This window comes from Hippocampus bargibanti, linkage group LG01 (assembly GCF_051943395.1).
Source record: "Hippocampus bargibanti isolate YZ-2025 linkage group LG01, ASM5194339v1, whole genome shotgun sequence".
In the NCBI taxonomy this organism is placed as follows: Eukaryota; Metazoa; Chordata; class Actinopteri; order Syngnathiformes; family Syngnathidae; genus Hippocampus; species Hippocampus bargibanti.
The window spans coordinates 1,721,179-1,745,963 of record NC_142734.1 but is presented as its reverse complement, the minus strand read 5'-3'; the positions used below and the strand labels follow the sequence as shown (position 1 = coordinate 1,745,963).

General features: G+C 41.2%; 1 protein-coding gene across 1 annotated transcript in view; it reads left to right on the top strand.

Moving 5' to 3' along the window:
• The window catches only part of nrp2a (neuropilin 2a), an 87,134-nt gene that overhangs the window by 49,845 nt on the left and 12,504 nt on the right, over positions 1-24,785 (top strand). The window contains exons 9-18 of the mRNA XM_088987237.1: positions 4,140-4,295; positions 5,475-5,644; positions 7,120-7,275; positions 11,178-11,322; positions 11,921-12,096; positions 13,180-13,359; positions 14,173-14,317; positions 20,142-20,219; positions 21,141-21,245; positions 24,353-24,618. Coding sequence (XP_088843363.1) covers positions 4,140-4,295; positions 5,475-5,644; positions 7,120-7,275; positions 11,178-11,322; positions 11,921-12,096; positions 13,180-13,359; positions 14,173-14,317; positions 20,142-20,219; positions 21,141-21,245; positions 24,353-24,618 — 1,577 coding nt within the window. The remainder of the gene's footprint in view (positions 1-4,139; positions 4,296-5,474; positions 5,645-7,119; positions 7,276-11,177; positions 11,323-11,920; positions 12,097-13,179; positions 13,360-14,172; positions 14,318-20,141; positions 20,220-21,140; positions 21,246-24,352; positions 24,619-24,785) is intronic.

Below are 24,785 nucleotides of genomic sequence, written 5' to 3'. Positions count from 1 at the left end.
CAGTCTTGGCTGACGAACCAAAACCTCACGGCGCCATGGTGGCTGGCGGACTAGTTTTCGTCACCCCCCTTTCTATGAGTACAGAAGTGGTTTGTTATCAAGTGGAGTACTTTTGCTATTATAGGACCAAAAATGACCCCACCACAAGCTAGTTATAAGCCGAAAAAGACAGAAGAAAATTACGGTCGAGCAGATGAAGGAGATCATGGAAAAACACCAACGAGGTGTGCGTTTGTGTGATTTAGCGTCCCAGTACCAGTATGCTAAGTCGACCATAGCTACGTGTGGCTAAGGTTGTTTCTGTTGTCGAAGCAACGGTCTCAGGCAATTGAAGAGGTTGAGCTATTATGTATCTATTTGCTAGCTATTAGCTATCCGTTCACTAGTGATTAGCTATCTGTTCACTAGCTATTAGCTATCTATTCTCTAGCTAATAGCTATCTATTCGCTAGCTATTCGCTAATAGCTATGACTTAGCGTCCCAGTACCAGTATGCTTAGTCGGCCATTGCTACGGTGGCGAAGGGTGTTTCTGTGTTGTCTAAGCAACGCCCTCAGGCAATAGAAGAGGTTGGAAAACTTCTGTTGATTTGGATTAATGAAAAGCAGCTATCAGGGGATAGTGTGAATGAGGGTATTATCGCCGAGAAAGCACGGCAACTTCACTCGGCTATCATCAAGAGGCAACCTGAGACAACGACCATCACAAAGGTAAATAAAACAACTTTATTATACGGTATAGTTTATTTCTTTAATTACAATAAAATAGCATGTTTATTATGTATGAAATAATATATATATTTTTTGTAGTTTTAAGACTTATTTCGTAGAAAATTATGTTTTATGGGGACCTGGGAACGGATTATTCTCAATTTAATGGTTTCTTATGGGAAATAAGTGTTTGGAAAACAAACTTTTCGCCTTACACACACTTTCTGGGAACCAATTCAATTTGTAAGCTGAGATATCACTGTATAGCCTTGGGGTTCCGTTCAGGAAACATAATCCATTCGCAATGGCATCCGAAAGTTCTTCGTCACCCCAAAGGAGCAGCCCTTTCTCATGCCTTAGCGCCCCCCAACCGCAAACGAACACCCTTCATCAGCGCCTTCCTATCAGCAATGTCATGTTTCCTTCCTCCCCCTCAAATGAGAGCGAGCGTCGTGCTGGGACTCGATTTGGCTCCAATGAGAGCTGGTGAATGTCAGGAAATGGCAAACCAAAAACAGTTGCCGCAAAGCGCTTTGATAGTTAGCCACCAAAGGGTAATATCTGCTGTTTCGCTGATGAAAACCACATTAATGTGGCGAAATTTTTCTTCCCATCTTTTTTATTGGAAGAAAAAAATATATATACAGTGATACCTCGGTTTTCGACCATAATCCGTTTCAGAAACCTGTTCGAAAACCAATTTGTTCAAAAACCGAAACAGCACTTTCCATTAAAATCAATGTAGAAAATCTTAATCCGTTCAAAGTCTAGAAAACAACTTTTTAACTATTTCATCGCATAAACCTGATAAAAACTTAATAATAGAGCAAGTCATGTGTAAAATTCTATAAAAACAAACTTTTATTTTCACCAATTTTCTTTCTGCCACGGGGCGTGTTGGCACCTATCCCAGCTGTCTTTGGGCAAACACAGGGCACACTAACTTTTCAAACCAAATTCTTGAGCCAAATATATCAGCATTTTCGCAAAAATAAAACAACAATATTAATGCGTCGGTCACAATGAGGAAGACGTGACATATAAGGAAGTGACATATAAGGAAGCGGAGGGGAGTCGAGTGATGCATTCAGGTGCACTCAGTTTGGTTGAGAACCAAATTTCGGTTGTATACCGGGACATAAAAAAATATGACATTTTTGGTTGAAAAACGAATGGGATGAGAACCGAGACGTTCGAAAACTGAGGTTTGACTATATATATATATATATATATATATATATATATATATATATATATATATATATATATATATATATATATTATACAGTAAAGTCTCGTTATATCGATATTGGATATATCGATAGTCCCGGTTATATCGATACTATTTCTATACGCACGGAGAAAATTACATGCAAACATGGTCGGATATATTGATAGTCCCGGTTATATCGATATTTTTTCGGACTCCCTTGAATATCGATATAACGAGACTTTACTATATATATATATATATATATATATATATATATATATATATATATATATATATATATATATATAGTAAAGTCTCGTTATATCGATATCGGATATATCGATAGTCCCGGTTATATCGATACTATTTCTATGCACGCACGGAGAAAATTACATGCAAACAGGGATGGATATATCGATAGTCCCGGTTATATCGATATTTTTTCGGACTCCCTTGAATATCGATATAACGAGACTTTACTGTATATATATATATATATATATATATATATATATATATATATATATATATATATATATATATATATATATATTCATATCTTTTTTATTGGAAGAAAAAAAAATATTTATGAGAGAATACTTACTGTAATGCAATTTGTAGTTTCATGAATTTTCAATTACGTATAGCAATGAATTTTAGGGCTTTGGTTGTCTCGGACATTCAAAGAAGAAAGAGAATTAGGAAGAAATTAAACCGTAACCCCGGTTTGAGTGTGCGTCGTCTTCAGGCGTGAAAGGCTCTTGGCAGACAAGCGCGAAGGGGTTTGGCATCTCAAGAGGACTGTAATCCTCACTGCGGATGATCCCAGAACAGCTTGCATGAACGTGGGGATTCTCGTCCTCCCTGCTGGGCTCTGGCTAAGACTCACATATGGAGGGACATGAAGTTGGAATCGGGATGAAGGAAGATGGATGTTCTCATAGTCATAATAGTCATCACTTTGCACAATAACAGTTGATTTCCTCAAAGCGTAGCAGAAATCTCAAGTAAAATAAAAGTCTCTTTGTTTTCAAATCAATGAAATGCAGTGGCTGGCCGTGCATATTACCCCTGGGCCTTCAGTAGTGCTATGTCGAAATCAATCTAAGATGCAACTGTAAATAAAAAGTGTGGTGTGGTTTACTAGAGGGTCCCGTTAGCCAGGAAGTAACTTCGCTATATGGCAGGCATGGGCAAACTACGGCCTGCGGGCCACATACGGGCCCGTTAGTCTTTTTAATCCGGCCCGCCAAATTGGTGACAAAAAGTTTGTTTTTTTCTTGCTTGGGTGCCGAAGTAAAGCTAGCGAAACCTCTGGCAATGTTTTTCCCTTCCACAAGGGGGGCAGCATTTCCCTTTTTCCCATGTTAGCGCTTTGTTCCAGCTTCAGCGTTTGTTAAAGCGCTCTATAAACCAATATATATGTATATGTATATGTATATGTATTGCATTGTATTTTGGACAGCTGCCCTCATTTCAAGCTCATATAACTCCATATCACTGAGGAATTAAATCTTTTTTTGTGATGAAAGTAGAGAGTCTATGGTTTCTTACGCTGCATTGAATGTTTATGTTGTCGTAAAACTCAATATTCTGTGGGTCTTGGAATTTGAGTGACAATGACAAAAACCCTGGCACCGGAGTGGACAGTGAATGAGTTAAATACGAAAACACACACCTGGAAGCAGCAGAACAGGGGAAAAGCAATGACAGGAAGCTGAAAGACAATTTTTAATTACAGGTAACAGCCGACTTATGACCGAGTTCCGTTACGACCAAACGGTCGTAAGTCAAAATGGTTGTAAGTCGAAATCCATTCAAAATGTTGGATAGAGACTCGGAGGCTAAATGACTGGCAAACTCCCCCCTCTGGTGCCATCACACAGTCGATTGCTGTGCGAGAGTGAGATGCTGACTGGCTGGCCAAAATTGATGTATGTGTTCCCGGCCTGCTCACGAGTTGCGGTGCCAGGTGTAGAATTAAAATTTTTTAAATAATCTCTGGAGGTCGTGGTCGTAAGTATGGGTGGTCGTAAGTCGAGTCGGTCGTAAATCGGATGTTACCTGTATTTGCTATGGATTTCTGGACAAAATGTTGTTGTTTTTTTTTTAATTATTCATTTTTAGGCCAGCAGAGAAGGCCTTGCAGGCCCTGACGGCCCACCACTGATGAAATGTACTAACTTGCAAATTGCTGTGATTTGTTTTATCCGCAGTGTCGCCGCTGATCGGGCGTTACTGTGGCACCAAGATCCCCCCAGAGATTCAGTCGTCCTCTGGGCTGCTGTCGCTTTCCTTCCACACCGACATGGCGGTGGCCAAAGATGGCTTCTCTGCCCGATACAACATGACTCGGAAACAAGTCAGCGACTGTGAGTGCAGGCCGTCTCTATTTTGTTTTTGTTTCATATGTACAGTGATACCTTGGCTTACGAACTTAATTGGTTCCCAGACAGAGTAAGGTGAAAAGGGTGTATCGCAAAACTTAATTTCCCAGAGGAAACCATTAAAATGAGAATAATCCGTTCCCAGGTCCCCATAAAACATAATTTTCTACTTTCTAAGCCTTAAAACTACACAAAATATACCTTATTCTATGTATAATAAATGTGCTATGGTATTATAATTAGAGAAATAAACTGTACAGTATAATAAAGTTGTTTTATTTACATTTGTGATGGTTGTTGATGGCTTGATGGAATGGAGTCATCAGCATGAAACACTTGATGAGGAACGTCGCCTTCTTCTTTCACCATCTTGAAGAATGATCCCATGTCGGTGCTTTCTCTGCTATAATTTTACCTAGTTCCTCATCAATTGTGTTCTGTTTAGCTGGGTTGATAGCTTTTTGCATCAAGTGTACAGATGGCTTATTTGTGGAGCCTGATTGATGGGGTATTTTAACCTTGCAGTCTACACTCTGCCTTTGAACTATTAAAGTTGAAACAAGTCAAAATTTCATTTAACCCCTCCCCCACTGGTATCACCTCATCAGCATAACTGAGCCTATGTTGCTTAAGATGTCTGTGTAGGAACGATCCAAACTGAACCTCACCCACCATGGATTTTTTTTGTCTTTATTTTCATTTTACTTACTTTTATTGTGTGTGTGTGTGTGTGTAATGAGAGGAAAAAGTTCATACCACAAAAAGTAAAACGATCTTTTGACCAAATTCACCACAGGGGTGAGGACTTTGAACGTACCCATTTAGAAATCTCACTCATGCTGTTATTTCAGTTTCAAGTCCACGTTTTATTTCTTTGTTTTTAAAAAAAAGTTGAAGTGGGAAAATGTGTGACATTTAGTCTTCAAATGTAACACTAGATGTTCTCTAAACTTATCAGCGACAGTGGTCCTCACTCTTTATCTGGAGTTACCCAGTTATCCAGACCTCACAAAACTAAGGAAACAGCAATGTGTGTGTGTGTGGCTCTCACTGAAAAACATTTCTAAATATTTTACTTTTATGGATCTCTCCGACCCTTGAGCGACATCTTTCTTCCTATCCTCTCCCATGACAACTCAATTTGCTTTTCTGTCCCTCTGTCAGCGTTTCACTGTAGCATGTCACTCGGCATGGAATCGGGGAAGATCAGTGACGACCAGATCAGTGCCTCCACCAGCTTCTACGACAACCGCTGGTTGCCACGTCAGGCTCGCCTCAACAACCACGACAACGCCTGGACGCCCTCAGAGGACAGCAACAAAGAGTACATCCAGGTCTGACAATGCACCGGATACTCCCTAGTTTCTGTTGGAGGAAAGCATCCTTCTTTCTTCCGCGTGTTCATTAACTAATTCACTGCAATAATAATAATAATAATACCACTACTACTTACTACTACTACTACTACTAATAATAATTATTATTATTATTATAGTAATAGGAATAGAGTATGTAAGGCGAAAAGTGTGTATCCCAAAAAATTATTTCCCATAGGAAACCATTCAAATGAGAATAATCCGTTCCCATGTCCCCATAAAACATAACTTTCTACTTTATAATTTTCTAAGCCTCAAAACTACACAAAATATACATTATTGTATGTATAATAAAGGTGCTGTGGTATAATAATTAAAGAAATAAACCATACTGTATAATAAAGTCGTTTTATAGACGTTTTTGATGGCCGTTGATGGTTTGATGGAATGGCCGGTTTCCTCAGCATTAAACACTTAATGAGGAACGTAACCTTCTTCTTTCACCATCTTGAGGGATGATCCCTTGTAGGAGCGTTCTCTGTGATAATTTTATCTAGTTCCTCATCAATTGTGTTCTGTTTAACTGGGTTGATAGCTTTTTGCATCAATTTGTCAGATGGCTTGTGGGGTTTGTTTGTGGAGCCTGATTGATGGGATATTTTAACCTTGCAGTCTACACTCTGCCTCTGAACTATCAAAGTTGAAACTCTCTCACTGTTGTCTGCCTGTCTCTTTAATGTTTTAACCACCTCCTCTCACTGCTGCGTTCTTGACCAATCACGTGGTTTTAACCGAAGCCTGGGGTTGGGGAATAGAGGACAAAAACAGTCGGCTGCCATTTTGTTGTTAGAAGAACGGGCTCCTTCGCGAACGACACATCACTCATTGTGGCAGCTCCGTGTGTATCCCGAAAAATAGTTTGTATGCCAAGGTAAAATGTTCATACATTTAACATTCGTTAACCGAAATGTTTGTAAGCCAAAGGGTTCATAAACCAAGGTATCACGGTAATAAATTGTTTTATAGATAAAAATGCACTTGGCAGCAGTGCCGCCGGAGAAACGCACCCTCAAGGAACTGCAAACTGATGATAAGGACGTGCTCCTAGCGCACTGGCTAGAGTATATTGTATATATAGTATATTATGTATAGACTGCGCGTGCATACGTGTAGGCAAGAGCGACGTGATGGATGAAGGTGTATTAAAACATGAATTCAAATATGACACCATTGATCTCCACATCCACCGTTTTTTCTTTGTTTACACGTGACAAGCCCCAGACGCAAGCACCACCCCGTTTCCTGCGCAACGTCGATCCGCGCTGCATGACTTATCGAAAGAACGAATGGTCCCTTTTAGTGATTTATGTCAGTCCTGCGTATCATAAAACACCACTAGACACTTTGCACTTGCTCATCTCCCATCAAAAATTCTCCATTAAGAAATCATAATATATTTGAGATTCAATTTCCACTTTGCCTATTTCTTCAAGGTTGACCTCCACTTCCTGAAAGTATTGACGGGCATTGCCACCCAAGGGGCCATTTCCAAAGAGACACAAAAGTCATACTATGTCACTACCTTCAAGCTGGAGGTCAGCACCAACGGAGAAGACTGGATGATCTATCGGCATGGCAAGAACCACAAGGTACATGATTCACTTCTTATTCACCAGAAATTCAACTGTTAGTATTGTCCTGGTCCATGGGTCTCCATTCCCCACATCTGGGTTGAGGGCTCTGTGGATTTATGGTAGGAAAATGGCGGGTGTTGAGGGGGGATAGTGGCTTTGTGGAGGGGTTAATCTACATGACTTATATAGACCCTTTCTGCGCTGGCCCCTGATTAGTTTGGGTGAGGCTGGTGGGGGGTATCAAATGTGGCGATTACAGAGTGAAACATGGATTTGACTTGAAAATGAAGCAACATCTGTGCAGTTTGTTAGAAACTCATAAACCAGCGACCTTAAAGCGGACTGATAGGACAGAGCAGGACGCTTTCAATGACTGTGCCCACTAACTGTGGACTAGACTGAGGGGTGGACTAGACTGAGGGGTGGACCTCTGCGGCGGAGGATCCACCGAACCCCTGAGACGGACTCACTGGTCGAACCTATTTTACGTACCACTGATCTCGGGCAGTGGTTCATATGGTCATTCACCAAACCCTTCTTTCAATGACTGTGCCTACTAACTGCAGAGTAGACTGAGGGGTGGACCTCTGTGGCGAAGGATCCACCGAACCCCTAAGACGGACTAACCAAACCCCTAGGGTTCAATCCAATCCAGTTGATGAACCACTGATCTAGGGTTTTTTTTCTGTTGAAACATGAAAGGTTGAATCCCAAATCTGAAGTGCTCTTGGCGCACCTTCAGTCTTGAAAACAAATGAATGCAGAGAGTGTCAGATGGTTCCAAGTTTTACTGCCCCCGTGATAAACAATCCTGGTAGGCTAAAACATCAAAATTTGCAGTGGAGGATCCAGCGAACCCCTGAGACCGATTCACCGAACCCCTAGGGTTGGATCTAATCCAGTTTAAGAACCACTGATCTAGGGTTTTTGTTCTGTTGTAACATGAAAGGTTGAATCCCGAATCTGAAGCCCTATTGGCGCACCTTCAGCCTTGAGAACAAACTGAAAACTCACTCCAACATTCACACCATCCATCGTGACCTCATTTTCTCCAAATGTTATCAATAGTTAAATACCTACGGTCCCCACCCAGTCTAGCCGTGGCATACCGCCCACGTGTGAGTATATGCTGAGCTTTCCGCAACTAGCGGTGCTTCTTTATATTTTCATGACTCCCCACACCAGGAGACACAACATGGCCACTTTAATTATTCAACTCACTTTGCCTTTCTGTGACACACGTCGGAACCGCGCCCCGGTTGTCAAGCAGAACGACCTCTAATAGGAGTTGTCCCTCTAATGTACTCATTTCTGATCTTATCCAAACTGGTCACTCCCAAAGAAAACCTCAACATCTTCAGCTCTGCTACCTCCAGCTCTGCTTCCTGTCTTTTCTTCAGAGGCACTGTCTCCAGTCCAAACATCATGGCTGGTCTCACCACCGTTTTATACACTTTTCCTTTCATCCTAGCTGAAACCCTTCTATCACACATCACACCTGATGGCTCTGGACAGTAGACCCCAAGTACTTAAAATCATCCACCTTCTTTATCTCTTCTCCTTGTAGCATCACTCTTACACTTGGATCCCTCTCATTCACACACATATATTCCGTCTTGCTGCGACTGATCTTCATTCCTCTCCTTTCCAGGGCATACCTCCACATCTCTAGTTTCCCCGTTCTCGCTACAGATCAAAATGTCATCTGCAAACGTCATGGTCCAAGGAGATTCTGGTCTAACATCGTCTGTCAGCCTGTCCATCACCATAGCGAATAAGAAGGGGCTCAAAGCTGACCCCTGGTGGAATCCCACCTCCACCTTGAATTCCTCCGACAGACCGACAGCACACCTGACAACTGTCTTACAGTCATGATACATGTCTTGCACCGCTCTGACGTACTTCTCTGTCACTCCAGACTTAGTGCAGCGTGTTCTACTGGAGACAAATTCCTTGTGTGTTCTACACACTCGGCTAGTAAAGATTAATCTGATTCTGACTCTGAAACTGAACTCGAAACCGCCATTGTCTTGTGTCTTCCCTGTTTCCTCCTTTTTTTACTGTGCTCTCACATCCTGAGAGCTAATTTGTCACAACAGGCCGATTAGTTAGCCTATGGTAAAATTTGGATGCGGATCCAGTATGGAAGGGCAGGAAAATCCCAAATGAGGTCAACGGGGAGGTCTTTCTGTTCTCATGTCTGCTGTCCCATTTTCGTTTTACACATGACGAAAGATTCTCATGATCCATATTACTGGAAATTCCAGCTAATGTACAATTTAATGCCGTGACTTGCTCTCTGAACGATAAAGCAGCGCACTGTGCAATGCCTCCCATTTGAGATGAGATGAGACATCAAGATAAGCTCTGTGCATACAGAACACTTTTTAACGTCTAGCTTTGAGTGTCACGTAAACACTCCAAGACACATTTGTTGGCAAAATTGGCAGTTATATTTCTGCAGAGAAATAATAAACATATTTTACATTGACAATCTTTCTTCAACACACACCCTCGGACAATCACTTTGACTAAACCACTCATTCGCTGTCATTCCCGAATTTATTCGGGAATTAAAAAGTGTGACGTGGAGCGCTTTGTTCCGGCTTCAGCTGTTGTTAAAGCGCTATATAAATCAATATGTATCAATTGGAATGTCTTTTGTACAGCTGCCCCCATTTCAAGCTCAGATAACTCCAGACCTATATACAGTGATACCTTGGCTTATGAAGTTAATTGGTTCCCAGACAGAGTGTGTAAGGCGAAAAGTATGTATCCCAAAAAATAATTTCCCATAGGAAACCATTAAAATGAGAATAATCCATTCCCAGGTCAACATAAAACATAATTTTCTACTTTCTAATTTTCTAAGGCTTAAAACTACACGAAATATACCTTATTTTATGTATAATAAATGTGATATGGTATTATAATTGAAGAAGTAAACTGTACTATATAATAAAGTGGTTTTATTTACCATTGTGATGGTCGTTGATGGCTTGATGGAATGGAGTGTCCGGTTTCATCAGCATTAAACACTTGATGAGGAACGGAGCCTTCTTCTTTCACCATCTTGAGGAATGATCCCTTGTAGGTGATCCCTACAAGGATTTTTGGTTTCTTTCCGCCACCTCTGTCCATTAGATATCTATATATACATAGGGCCAGAGTTACCAGCACAACTTTAGTTTGACGAAGCTCTTCGGATTCAGCTGAACATCCTTGTGTGTGGTTTCAATTGGAATGCACAGATGTGCCATTGGACAGAAGATGTAGTCTTCAAAAAGGAACTTTTGTGTCTGTCAATGAAAGCCACCATGAAATGCCTCCCTTGAGCATCCCAGGACTCGTTTTACCTCAAAACAGGAAGTAACCCGAGCAATATGGGTTACTTTGGCCCTCTAAACCCTGCAGGCCCGCCCTGCCTAAAAGACCCGGTGGGAGGGAAGGGATATTCCTCAAGGAGAAGTGAATACTGATGCTTTGGGATGGGTTAGGATACCTCATAGCCTCACATCCTGCCCACCTGGATACACTTCCTGTGCTTTAATAGCCAAATCGTGTTTGGTCATGTCAGGTCATGTCACCACTGAGAGGTGTGTGAGAGCTTGTTTGTAAGTCTGCATATGTGTAGGTGAGTGAGGCTCTAAGGTCGTAAAACCCTCATCTATCCTCTCGTTAGACAGTCTTCTGGACCCTAACCTTTGACCCCAAAACACAATGACAGCTGGGCCGGTGACATCGGATCCGTGTTTGGGTTGACTCTGCTGTTGTGGCCTGTGTGTAGTCAAGCAAATCCATTCACTGCGCGTTGAAGTGCGAGGAAATGAGAGATAAGACATACCCGCATACGGGTGAGCGCAGTCAACATCAACCCAACCTGCTGCTGATCTCTGAATCTTTGCTTTTCTTTTCAGGTTTTCCACGCTAATACAGACCCAGCCGAGGTGGTACTCAATCGCGTACCGCAACCTGTTTTGGCCCGGTTTGTGCGCATCCGACCGCAGTCATGGCGTAACGGCATCGCTTTGCGTTTTGAGCTCTACGGATGCCAGATTACAGGTGCGTAGAAGACGACGTGAAGGTTTGATTGTTCTCATTGATGCTTCAATGCAATGTTGATGGGCTTTCAGACGCATGACGTGACTGTGGGTGGTGGGTGGCGATGCTATAAAATGAAAATACACCATGCTATCTATTAGCTATCTATTAGCTACCTAGCTAGCTTTCTATCTGTCTGAGTTACTTCCGGGTTGAGTGAATGCTGGCGCGTGTGACTGCCGCTGCTCACCCACAGAAATACTTATCCTGTGACTGTAAAGTGACCTTGAGCGTTTTGAAAGGCGCTTATAAATGAAATGTATTATTATTATTATTATTTTATATTATTAAATGACATTAAAATACACTAAGATCCTTTCATAAACGCTGAGGATATAAACAGAGCTGAATAAACACATGCTCTCATCCCACTAATATGCACTTATTAATGATATGAAACACATCGGCGCATCGCTATCCCTTCTCCATATTGCTAAATGGCCAGTAGTGCTTTAAACTCCCAGGTGGGGAAATATATAACAGCATGACTAAATGATTCCATCCGCCCTTCCTGAGGTGAAGGTGAAAAACTATATTAATCATCTCAATGTGGCCACAGATGCTTCATGCTCCGGACTGCAGGGCCTGCTGTCGGGCCTGCTGCCCGACAACCAGATCTCGGCCTCCTCCAGCAGGGACATGATGTGGAATCCCAGCACGGCCCGTTTAGTGGCCAGTCGCTCCGGTTGGTTCCCTGCGCCTTCGCAGCCCCTTGCTGGGGAGGAGTGGCTTCAGGTATGGTTTTGAAATTGTGACTTTCTTTGATGCATTTATGGCTGCGTTATATGTTAGCATGTCAACAATTGCATGTGTTTATTAAAAATCCATGTGCATTGCATAAATCTAAGCCTCAATGTTATTCATGGATTGATGAGAAGGTTTCCTGAGCCGTCATCTGCACTTCTTTGAAGGTGTCGGACGTTTCGCTTCTTATCCAAGAGGCTTCGTCAGCAAACTAAAATCTTTTGCTGGTAGTTTTGGCCCGATGTATATCCCTACTGTCCAGACGTGGCAGTGCCACACTCTGCTATGATTGGTCCCTGCTCTCAGGTTGGGGGGAGCAGAAGACTACTCCCTGCGGCTCCACTGATGACTTCTATTGTCCTGCCTGAGTATGGGGTCTATGACTGGCCTGATTGCCCCATTTGATCTGGTATCAATACTGTATCAATCCGTTCAATTTGGATCGTTCCTACAACAGACGTCTTAGGCAACATAGGCTTAGTTATGCTGATGAGGTGATACCAGAGCAAATGGGGCAATCAGGCCATTCGTAGACCCCATAACAAGGGGTCTTTCTCATCGATGGACCACTCCTGTACGACTGAGAGCTTACACAGACTTATTCATGGATTGCTGAAAAGGGGACAAAAAGTAGCAAATACGTTTTTAAATCCCATTGTTAGTTGACTCAAGAATATAATTGATTTTGTTGGGCGAGTTATTGGATAAGTAAGAGGAAAGGAAAGGATGAAGTAAAAAACAAAATGATGTCTTGACATCGCATACTATCCTGTCATGTAAACGTCACGTCGGCCATTTTGAATGGATTTCGACTTACGACCGTTTGACTTACGACCATTTTGTCTGAACGCAACCCGGTCGTAACTCGGATGTTACTTGTACAGACATCCATTTCACAGTTTCTCCGTTTCTTCAGTGCCTTATCTCTTCAAAGTGTGTTCATAGATGTTGGTTGAGTAGGTTTTTCATTGACCATGATGAGCTTGATCTCCTCAATTGGCAGAATCATCCAAGTTGCTGGAGAACAATAAAAATGATGTTTTTCATTCCTTTTGCATGATTGATTGGTTCCAGGTGGACCTGGGTGTACCCAAAACAGTGCGTGGAGTCATCACCCAGGGAGCAAGAGGAGGAGAGGCATCAAGTGGAGGAACCACAGAGAACAGGGCCTATGTCAGGAAGTACAAAGTTGCATATAGCCTGAATGGAAAAGAATGGAATTTCATCATGGACAGAAAGACAAGTCAGCCCAAGGTGAGTCTTGAAGCCAGATAGATACAGCGATACCTCGGTTTACGAACCCCTTGGCTTACGAACTTTTCGGTTTATGAATGTTAAATTTATGAAAATTTTACCTTGGCATACAAACTATTTTTCGGGATACACACAGAGCTGTCACAATGAGTGATGTGTGAATTACAAAATGGATAGAAAACAGTGAAATTTGTACTTGTTTCAACTTTGATAGTTGCAAGGTTAAAATTCCCATCAATCAGGCTCCACAAGTAACCCGCACAAGCCATCTGTACACTTGCTGCAAAAAAGCTATCAAAAAAGCTAAACAGAACACAATTGATGAGGAACAAGGTAAAATTATCGCAGAGAAAGCACCTACAAGGGATCATTCTTCAAGATGGTGAAAGAAGAAGAAGGCTACGTTCCTCATCAAGTGTTTAATGCTGATGAAACCGGACACTCCATTCCATCAAGCCATCAATGACCATCACAAAGGTAAATAAAATGACTTTATTATACCGTACAGTTTATTTCTTTAATTATAATACCATAGCACATTTATTATACATAAAATAAGGTATATTTTGTGTAGTTTTAAGGCTTAGAAAATTAAATTAGAAAGTAGAAAATTATGTTTTATGGGGACCTGGGAACGGATTATTCTCATTTTAATGGTTTCCTATAGGAAATTAATTTTTGGCATACACACTTTTCACCTTACACACTCTGTCTGGGAACCAATTAAGTTCGTAAGCCAAGGTATCACTGTAGATGTTTTGTTTTTGTAGCCATTTCCACAGTATGGATAGCGTTTGTGTTGATTTCTTGCAGATTTTCGAGGGTAACACGCACTATGACACGCCAGAGCTGCGTCATTTCGAGGAAACAGTGGCCCAGTACATCAGACTGTACCCTGAGCGGTGGTCTCCAGCCGGCATTGGGATGAGAGTAGAATTACTGGGCTGTGACCTTCCAGGTAGGTGATTCTGGCATCATTTCATTTCATAAAATGATTTGATCCATTCTTCCATCCATTTTATGATCCGATTATTCTCCAAGGCCTGCTGGAAGGCACTGGAAACATCAAAGTTTTCGCAACTATGATTGGCTAGTCACATGAATGGCACTTTGGACCAATTACTGCGCCACTACGCCAAAGATGCAACATCGCTGGCTATCTAACTAGCTATCTAGCTGGCCACCTAGCTAGCTATCTATTTGCTATCTAGCTGGCTAGGTATCTAGCCGGCTACCTGTTAGCTAGCTGGCTAGCTTTCTATCAATTTAAGTTATTCGGGTTGAGTGAACGCTGGCGCGTGTGGCTGCCGCTGCTCACCCACAGAAAAAAAACGTATTCTGTGACTGTAAATGAAATGGATTATTATTATTATAGTCACTAGCCAATACTCATACATCTCCTTGCACAGACACACATCTGGATTTTCAGTGTTCACGACTCCCTCTGAACCACACGGCGCCACGGTGGCTGACAGACTAATTTCCCTCAGCCCCTTTCTTTGAGTGCAGACGTGGTTTGTTATCGAGGATATTTTTGCTATTATGGGACCGAAAAAGACCCCACCACAGGCTCGTGTCAAGCCAAGGAGGACACAAAATAACGTTATGGTCGAGGAGAAGAAGGAGATCATCGATAAACACGAACGAGGTGTACGTTTGTGTGACTTAGCATCCCAGTACCCGTATGCTAAGTCGACCATTGCTACATGTTGCTAAGGGTGTTTCTGTGTTGTCTAAGCAATTGTCTCAGGCAATCATAATAATAATAATAATACATTTCATTTGTAAGCGCCTTTCATTACTCTCAAGGACACTTTCCAGTCAGAGGATATTTTTCCTGCGTGTGAGCAGCGGCAGCCACATGCGCCAGCGTTCACTCAAAAGAGGTTGAAAAACTTCTGTTGATTTAGTTTAACGAAAAGCAGCATGCAAGGGACAGTGTGTGAGGGTATTATCAAGAGGGAACTACATCAACGACAAATCGCAAAGGTAAATAAAGCAATATTATACATATATTATCCATATATTATACAGTACAGTTTATTGCTTTCATTCCAATCCAATGGCATATTTATTATACAAAAAATGAGGTATATTTTGCGTAGTTTTAAGGCGTATTTTGTAGAAAATGATGTTTTATGGGGACCTGGGAACGGATTATTCTCATTTTGATGGTTTCCTATGGGAAATTAATGTTTGGGATACACACTTTTCGCCTTACGCACTCTTCCTGGGAACCAATTAACTTGGTAAGCTGAGGAATGTCTGTATGCACGCCCATTGGGGAGTTTCATGTTTTGATCCTTTCCGTTCAGTTGGAAGTAGAAGCTGCGAAAGTCGAGTAGAATAAGATCCTTTTCACCATCCCAAACATATGGTTGCACTTCCCTCCCCCTCGAGGCCTTGTGCGTGGGTTCATTATGTTTTTCATCTTTTCCCTCATCCTCTGCATATCTCCGCACAAACACACACACACACACACACACACACACACACATCACTGCTTTTGCAAATGTACACTCTCCAAATATGCAAAATACATGAGGACTATTTTTCTCTGAGAGGATGATTCCATTGTTCACACGTGCGCATCTGCAAATGAAATATCTGTTCCCGTAGCATCACAATATACAACATTCGGGATGGAGAAAAATGAAAAAAAATAATAATAAAAGAATCCGAATCATCTTTATTGGCCAAGTATGTAGAACACACAAGGAATTTGTCTCCGGTAGAACACGCTGCCCTAGTATCATCATCAGATCAGGTCAGATCGGAAAGACGGTGGTTATTTTTCCGTGTAAAGGTCGATTGACAGCGCCGATGCATATGCGGTATTGTCGCGGCTTGGAATTAAAGCAGATTTACAATCACTTTTTGCTACACTATTGTGTTTTGCTTCCAAATTTTAGCTTGTAGCAGACGTGCGCATTCATCATGAAAGCCTACACGTATGATTGGCTAGTCACTCGCCAATCATAGTTTGCGAAAACTGCTCGGATCACAAGCCGTGAGTGACATGAGCATAATGGCCAGAGCTAGCACAGTCTATCTGTAGCAAGCTGCAGTCTAGCTTGCTTGCTATCACGATAGCTACCTAGCTATATATTTGCTATATGGCTGGCTAGGTAGCTATCTATTAGCAACTGTATCTATTAGCTAGAGAGCTAGCTTTCTATCTATTTGAGTTACTTTGGGGTTTAGTGAACGCTTTACATTTCACAGCAGATAAGTGGTGAAAAGAAGAGGAAAGGAAAGGAAGAAGTAGAAAAACAAAATACAGGGGCTGCTGTGAAGGCGCCATCTTGAAGTCTAATAAACAACAAAAAAAACAAAATAGCAAATAAGATTTTTTTTTTCTGCAGGCGAGCAGCGGCGGCAGCCAGACAAGCTAGCGTTCACTCAACCTGGAAGTAACTCAAATATAAAATTGTGATCGACACAATAACGTTCAAATAGGTGGCGGCGGCGCCATTGGGATCTCCTTGGTCCCACCCCCCCTTGCTACAATGCTACCTAGCTAGCTATTTGTTATTTATTAGCTATCTGGCTAGCTGGGTGGCTATCCCACTTGCTATCTAGCTAGCTATCCATTAGCTGTCTGGCTATCTGGCTAGCTATCTATTAGCTATGTATTGACTAGCTTTCTATCTATTTGAGTTACTTCCGGGTTGAGTGAACGCTGGCGCGTGTGGCTGCCGCTGCTCACCCGCAGAAGAACATCTAACAGTGACTGTATAGTGACCTCGAGAGTTTTGAAAGCCGCTTATAAATGGAATGTATTATTATTATTATTACTATTATTATTATTATTATTATTATTATTATTATAAAATAAAGTAAAACTACTCACCATTTGATGATGAAACGAAACAAGACACAAGTTGAACGACATGTGTCTAGTACGTGACATATTCCTTGTTGCCATCAATAAAAGCCGTTCAGGGTGACCTCGGTAAATCAGGCATGTCAACCTTTCTATGCGCACAAAGACCCAATTGGGTCTTCTTCCCATTGCCCACGACACTTCTGTCACCCCGGGAAAGGTCAACACATTTACACCGTGACCTTTGGAAAGCGCTGAGGAGCTTGGGAGAATTTTAATGGACAAGAGCCTCTTGTGTGTATTTTGACGATTGTTTATTCGCCAACAAGCAGTTTGCAATCAGCGCATTTGGTTCATTCTAAGGTTTTACCCCAAAACCGAATCAGTACACTTTTTCTTACAAATACAGTGTTACCTGAGCTCACAAATATAATTGGTTCCCAGAAAGTGTGTGTGAGGTGAAAAGTGTGTCTTCCGAACATTTATTTCCAATAAGAAACCATTAAAATGAGAATAATCCGTTCCCAGGTCCCCATAAAACATAATTTTCTACGAAATAAGCTTTAAAACTACGCAAAATATACCTTATTTTATGTATAATAAATGCGCTATTGGATTGTAATTAAAGAAATTCGTGAGCTGATGCGTAGTAACTCACTGTAGTAAAATAATAATATAATAATAATAATCCATTTCATTTGTAAGTGCCTTTCAAAACTCTCAAGGTCACTTTAGAGTCACTGGATCAGTTTTTATGTGGGTCAGCAGCGGCAGCCACACGCGCCAGCGTTCACGCAACCCGGAAGTAACTCAAATAGATAGAATGGTAGCTAACCAGCTAGTAGATAGCTAATAGATAGCCAAACTAGTACAATAGTAGCTAGCCAGCTGGATAGATAGCTAACAGATAGCCAAGTACATAGTGCCCCAAATCTCCATCAGTATTCTCAGCAAAACATGCTAACCATGTTAAAATGCTAAACGCTAAAGGGACACTTTGGATTTTGAAAGTAATCTGCTGTAACATCTCAGCAGGCCGATGGATAAGCGTTTCATTTAGCGGCTAATGAGCGACAAAAAGGATTGAATATAAATTCGGCATTAACGTCGGAAGCCTTTCGCCAGCTGCGAATGCGCTTTCATGTCAGCCATCTCCGCCGTCAAGGATTGGTCACGGTCTCTTTCACAGGAAGTTCCTTATAAGTCGCACCCGTTGTGTGTCACGCTGAATTTGTTCCCCTCAATGACTTTCATGGTTGTTCAAGGATGTCACAAGTCGTTCCGAAAGTGAAACGTCATCAGTGGGGATCGTTCTGGTTTGTTTTAAACAATCCACCATGTTCATTTTATATTGTAAATATTCATTCATAATTAATTAACCCATTTTGGGCCAAGCGCGTTCATATGAACACCGATAAATTCATTTTAAAAAGCATTCAAGTGCTTTCTTGCCACATTAATTATTGTTAATTATATATAATTGTATTATTTTTAATTATATACAGTGATACCTCATCTTACGAATTTAATTGGTTCCCAGAACGTGTGTGTAAGGTGGAAAGTTCATCTTCCAAACATTTATTTCCCATAAGAAACCATTAAAATGAAAATAATCCATTTCCAGGTCCCCATAAAATATAATTTTCTACTAAATAAGCCTGACAACTACACGGAATATACCTTATTTTATGTATAATAAATGTGCCATTCTATTGTAATTAAAGAAATAAACTGTACTGTATAATAAAGTCGTTTTATTTACCTTTGTAATGGTAGTTGTGAATGGATGAGGAATTACCAGGTTGCCTCTTGATGATATCCGAGTGAAGTTGCTGTGCTTTGTCGGCGATAATACCCTCACTCACACTGTCCCCTACTAGCTGCTTTTCGTTAATCCAAATCAACAGAAGTTTTTCAACCTCTTCTCTTGCCTGAGGCCGTTGCTTAGACAACACAGAAACACCCTTATCCACACGTAGCAATGGTCGACTTAGCATACTGGGACGCTAAGTCACACAAACGCACACCTCGTTCGTGGTATTCGATGATCTCCTTCTTCTGCTCGACTGGGTCCCATAATAGCAAAAGTACTCCACTCGATAACAAACCACGTCTGCACTCAAAGAAATGATGTGACAAAAACTAGTCCGCCAGCCACCGTGGCGCTCCGTGTGGTTCGTCCGCCGAAAACTAGTTCGTCATCCGAGACTATATTCTCGCGAATTTAATGTTCGTAAAGGCGACAAGTTCTTGAGTTAAAACATTCGTAAACTGAGGTATCACTGTACATCGCAATGAAACTCATCCAAAAAAAATGTTCATTTGTTATTCGTGCCACACAGGGGCAGTTGCTAGGCAACCAACACAGACCCCAAGAAGTATCTTGCTCTCAACCCAGAAATAATCCGACACATAGCCGACCGACTGTAATACGCTCATTGTCTCACTTGGATTTAAGTTTCGTCTTGGCTTCTCTGATCCACTGGTGTAAAGGAGGCTTTCATCCTCTCCTTTTTCATCTCAAACTGCTTCATGTAATAATAGTGTTTGTCTTGTACTCAAACATCATAGTGTACGTCAAGAAAGATTTCACAACAGCATTTCCCTTTTTTCCATGTTAGCGCTTTGTTTCCAGCTTAAGATGTTATTCAAGCGCTATATAAACTAACATGTATTATATTTTGTACAGCCACCCTCATTTCAAGCTCATATAACTCTAGATCATTTAGAAATTAACCTTTTTTTCTAATGAAAGAAGAGAGTCTAAGGTTTCTAACGCTGCATTGAATATTTATGTAATCCTTAAAAGTCAATATTCTATGGATCCTGCAATTTTGAGTGAAAATGACAAACACCCTGGCACTGGAGTGGACACATTTGTTTGCACATCGTCTGGCAGTCAATGAGTTAAAATGTTTGATGAGTAAAGTTGAACCTGATTATTATTTTGTTCCAGCAGAAATCACCACGCCAGCAGACACGGCCACGCCCACGTTTCCCGCACAGACCACCACTATCATTGCATCCACTACAGGTAACGGCTGGCTGGATTGATAGCTGGCTAGCTATTAGCTATCTATTAGATGGCTAATTATGTGGCTATTTGGCTGGCTGATGGATAGATAGATAGCTAGCTATCTATCATCTATCAGCCATCTATTAGCTAGCGAGCTCTGTGGATATTTAGCTGGCTGGGTGGATAGATAGCTGGCTATCTATAAGCTATCTGTTAGCTAGCGAGCTATGTGGCTATTTAGCTGGCTGGCTGGATTGTTAGCTGGCTATCTATTAGCTAGCTATGAGCTGGCAAGCTATGTGGCTATTTGCCTGTCTGGCTGGATTGTTAACTGGCTATCTATTAGCTAGCGAGCTATGTGGCTATTTAGCTGGCTGGCTGGCTGGATAGATAGCTAGCCAGCTAGGTAACCCCGTTCAACGGGGAATAAAAATAAATAAATAGCTATAATAAATAGCTAATAGCTAGCCAGCGAGATAGCCACCCAGCCAGATAGCTATTGTACGGTATTACAGAAATTAGAAATTATCTATCTATCTATCTATCTATCTATCTATCTATCTATCTATCTATCTATCTATCTATCTATCTATCTATCTATCTATCTATCTATCTAGCTATATCTCGCTAGCTATTAGCTATCTATTGGTTATCTACTAGTTATCTATTGGTTATCTGCTAGTTATCTATTAGCTAGCTAGCTTTCTATCTATTTGAGTTACTTCTGGGTTGAGCGAACGCTGGCGTGTGTGGCTGCCGCTGCTCACCCACAGAAAGACCTATCCTGTGAGTGTAAAGTGACCTTGAGAGTTTTGAAAGACGCTTAGAAATGAAATGTATTATTATTATTATTATTATTATTATTATTATTATTAAAAAAATGGAGGCTGACCGCTTGCTCGCTCGCTCTCACAGTTTTTCCTCCTCTCTCCTCCACAGTGGCCACCTCTCCCACAGAAGACGGCGCTTGTGATTTTGAACACGGTCTGTGTGGGTGGATGCATGACCCCGGCGTCCCCCTCCTGTGGTCTTTGCACAGCCACGGTGAGTGTCCTCATCAGTTAGCAACTTAACCTGCACAGCTGTGAAAGACATCTTGGACATTTTTTGTTGGACACAAAGGTCCATAGAGGAATCAGTATCAAATATACAATAGGAACGTATTTTACGGTGTATAAGGCGCACCCAAAAGCCTTGATTTTCTTCCAAAGAGCCTTATATGTGAAGTCATATTGAGCCATAACAGGTCTGGCAACGACTGTAGATAGAAAAAGTTTGAAAATACATTATTCGTTGGGGGTGCGCCTTATATTGCGGTGCACCTTATATATGGAAAAGGGTTTAAAATACAGCATTCATTGGAGGTGCGCCTTATACTGTATATGGAAGACGTTTTTAAATACATCATTAGTTGGGGGTGCGCATATCCTCCGGTGCGCTTTATATATGCAAAAAGTTTGAAAATACACCATTTATTGGGGGTGCACCTTATATTCCGGTGCGCCTTATACATGGAAAATATTTGAAAATTCACCATTCATTGGGGGCACCTTATATATAGAAAAAGTTTGAAAATACACCATGTATTGGAGGTGCGCCTTATACTCTGGTGAGCCTTATATAAGGAAAAAGTTCAGAAAATACACCATTCATTGGAGGTGCGCCTTATATATGGAAAAACTTTGAAAATACACAATTCATTGTAGGGTGCGCCTTATATTCTGGTGCACCTTATATATGGAAAAACTTTGAAAATACACCATTCATTGGGGGCACCTTATATATAGAAAAAAATTGAAAATAAACCATTCATTGGGGGTGCGCCTTATATTCCGGTGCACCTTATATATGGAAAAGGTTTGAAAATACACCATTCATTTGAGGTGCGCCTTATACTCTGGTGCACCTTATATATGGAAAATGTTTGAAAATATACCATTCGCTGGGGGTGCGCCTTATATTCTGCTGCGCCTTATATATGGAAAAAGTTAGAAAATACACCATTCATTGGGGGGTGCGCCTTATATTCCGGTGTGCCTTATATATGGAAAAGGTTTGAAAATACACCATTTATTTGAGGTGCGCCTTATACTCTGGTGCACCTTATATATGGAAAAACTTTGAAAATACACCATTCATTGGGGGTGCGCCTTATATTACGGTGTGCCTTATATATGAAAAAGGTTTGAAAATACACCATTCATTGGGGGTGCGCCTTATACTCCAGTACACCTTATATATGAAAAATGTTTGAAAATATACCATTCGCTGGGGGTGCGCCTTATATTCTGCTGCGCCTTATATATGGAAAAAAGTTACAAAGTACACCATTTATTGGGGGGTGCGCCTTATATTCCGGTGTGCCTTATATATGGAAAAGGTTTGAAAATACACCATTTATTGGGGGTGCGCCTTATATTCTGGTGCGCCTTGTAAAGGGAAAAAGTTTGAAAATACACCATTCGCTAGGGGCTCCTTATATATGGAAAAAGTTTGAAAATACACCATTCATTGGGGGGTGCGCCTTATATTCCGGTGTGCCTTATATATGGCAAAGGTTTGAAAATACACCATTTATTTGAGGTGCGCCTTATACTCTGGTGCACCTTATATATGGAAAAACTTTGAAAATACACCATTCATTGGGGGTGCGCCTTATACTCCAGTACACCTTATATATGGAAAAGGTTTGAAAATACACCATTCATTGGGGGGTGCGCCCTATATTCTGGTGCACCTTATATATGGAAAAACTTTGAAAATACACCATTCGCTGGGGACTCCTTATATATGGAAAAAGTTTGAAAATACACCATTCATTTGAGGTGCGCCTTATATTCTGGTGCGCCTTGTAAAGGGAAAAAGTTTGAAAATACGCCATTCATTGATGGATGAATGCTTTAGAAGACTGGTCTCAATGAATATACATTGCTTTTCTTCTTTAAAGTCATAAGCCTTTTGCTTTTCTTTATCCAATTAAATGCATGGTTGACCAAATCTCATTTTAAAACGCATTATTTTGTGAAAGTGTTGTTTATATTCCCCCCCATCTGCTGGGAATTAAATCTCTTTCTGTCAACTGGCGGATCGTACCTGGATCGTGTTCATCTGTTGTCAAAGCAAAGCGAGGACACTTGAGCTCCATTGTGACCTTTGGAGAGCGCCACGCTGTCTTTGACAAAAGGGCTTCAAAGTGACGTCTTTCAACAGCAAAAGGTTCTCTTTGGTTTAGTCCAAGTGGCGGCTTTCATGCGCAAAGGAATCGTTTCCAGCTGTCTGAAGGCACCACGCGGCCTTTGAATTCCTTGCTGGTGTCAAAGGTCTGAAATACCCACTTCAGGACAGGATCGTTTCTTTCACCGCTGTTGTCTACTCGATATGTTGTTTCTCAAACTGGTGAAAGAAACACAATGGCAAACATTATTTTATTATATTTTATGATATTCTTTAGCTTAGAGTTTTGAAAGGCGCTTAGAAATGTAATGAATTATGAGTATGATTATGATTATTAGTAGTAGTAGTAATAGTCGTAGTATTAGTATTAGTATTAGTACAGTGAGACCTCAACTTACAAACACCACATCAAAAAGCTAAATAAAACTTTATTTTACACCACAGTTTATTTCTTTAAGTACCTCATGTAATGTGCCTCTCTTTCCAAACAGCAATTCCTTCGACCTCCAACGCCATTCCATCAAGCCATCAATGACCATCACAAATGCAAAGAAAGTCACTTTATGATACAATGCAGTGTATTTCTTTCATTACAATACAATAGTACATTTATTATACATAGAATAAGGTATGTTGTGTGTAGTTTTAAGGCTTAGTTAGTTGAAAAGTATATTTTATGGAAACCCGGGAACGGATTATTCCCATTTTAATGGTTTCCTATGGGAATTTTTTTTTTTAGATACACACTTTTCGCCTTGCACACTCTGTCTGGGAACCAATTAAGTTCGTAAGTTGAGGTCTCACTGTATTAGTATTCTAATTTGCTAGCCAAAAGGTCCTCACTACGTATGGTATAGTAACATGTTAGTGGTCCTCACAAGACTAGTCATACAAACCTACACACACACACACATATTGCTGTATTTATGGTAAAAAGGGCAACTGATCACTCACTGACGGTGTGGCAACTTCCCCAGAGCTCAACAGTCATCTGTACATGGAAGCCAACCCAAAAACGGAGCAGCAGCGAGCCCGACTCGTCAGTCCAGTGGTTCGAGCCGACAGCGGGCCCGTGTGCCTTCTGTTTTCCTACCAAATGTGGGGAGAGGCCCAAGGGCACCTGAGGGTCCTGCTGCGAGACGTCCACAACGAGGAGACCCTCCTGTGGACACTGAAAGACGACCAAGGGCCAATCTGGAAGGAGGGTCGCACCATACTGCCTCGCTCACCAAAAGACTATCAGGTAGCGATCAATTAATTCCCTGGCTCTGTCATAAGAAGAAGATGTATATATATATATACTAGCTAGCTAGCTATTAGCTATCTACACGGCTGGCTATCTAGCTAGCTATCTATTTACTGTCAATTGACTAACTTGCTGGTTATCTAGCTAGCTATCTATCTATTGGC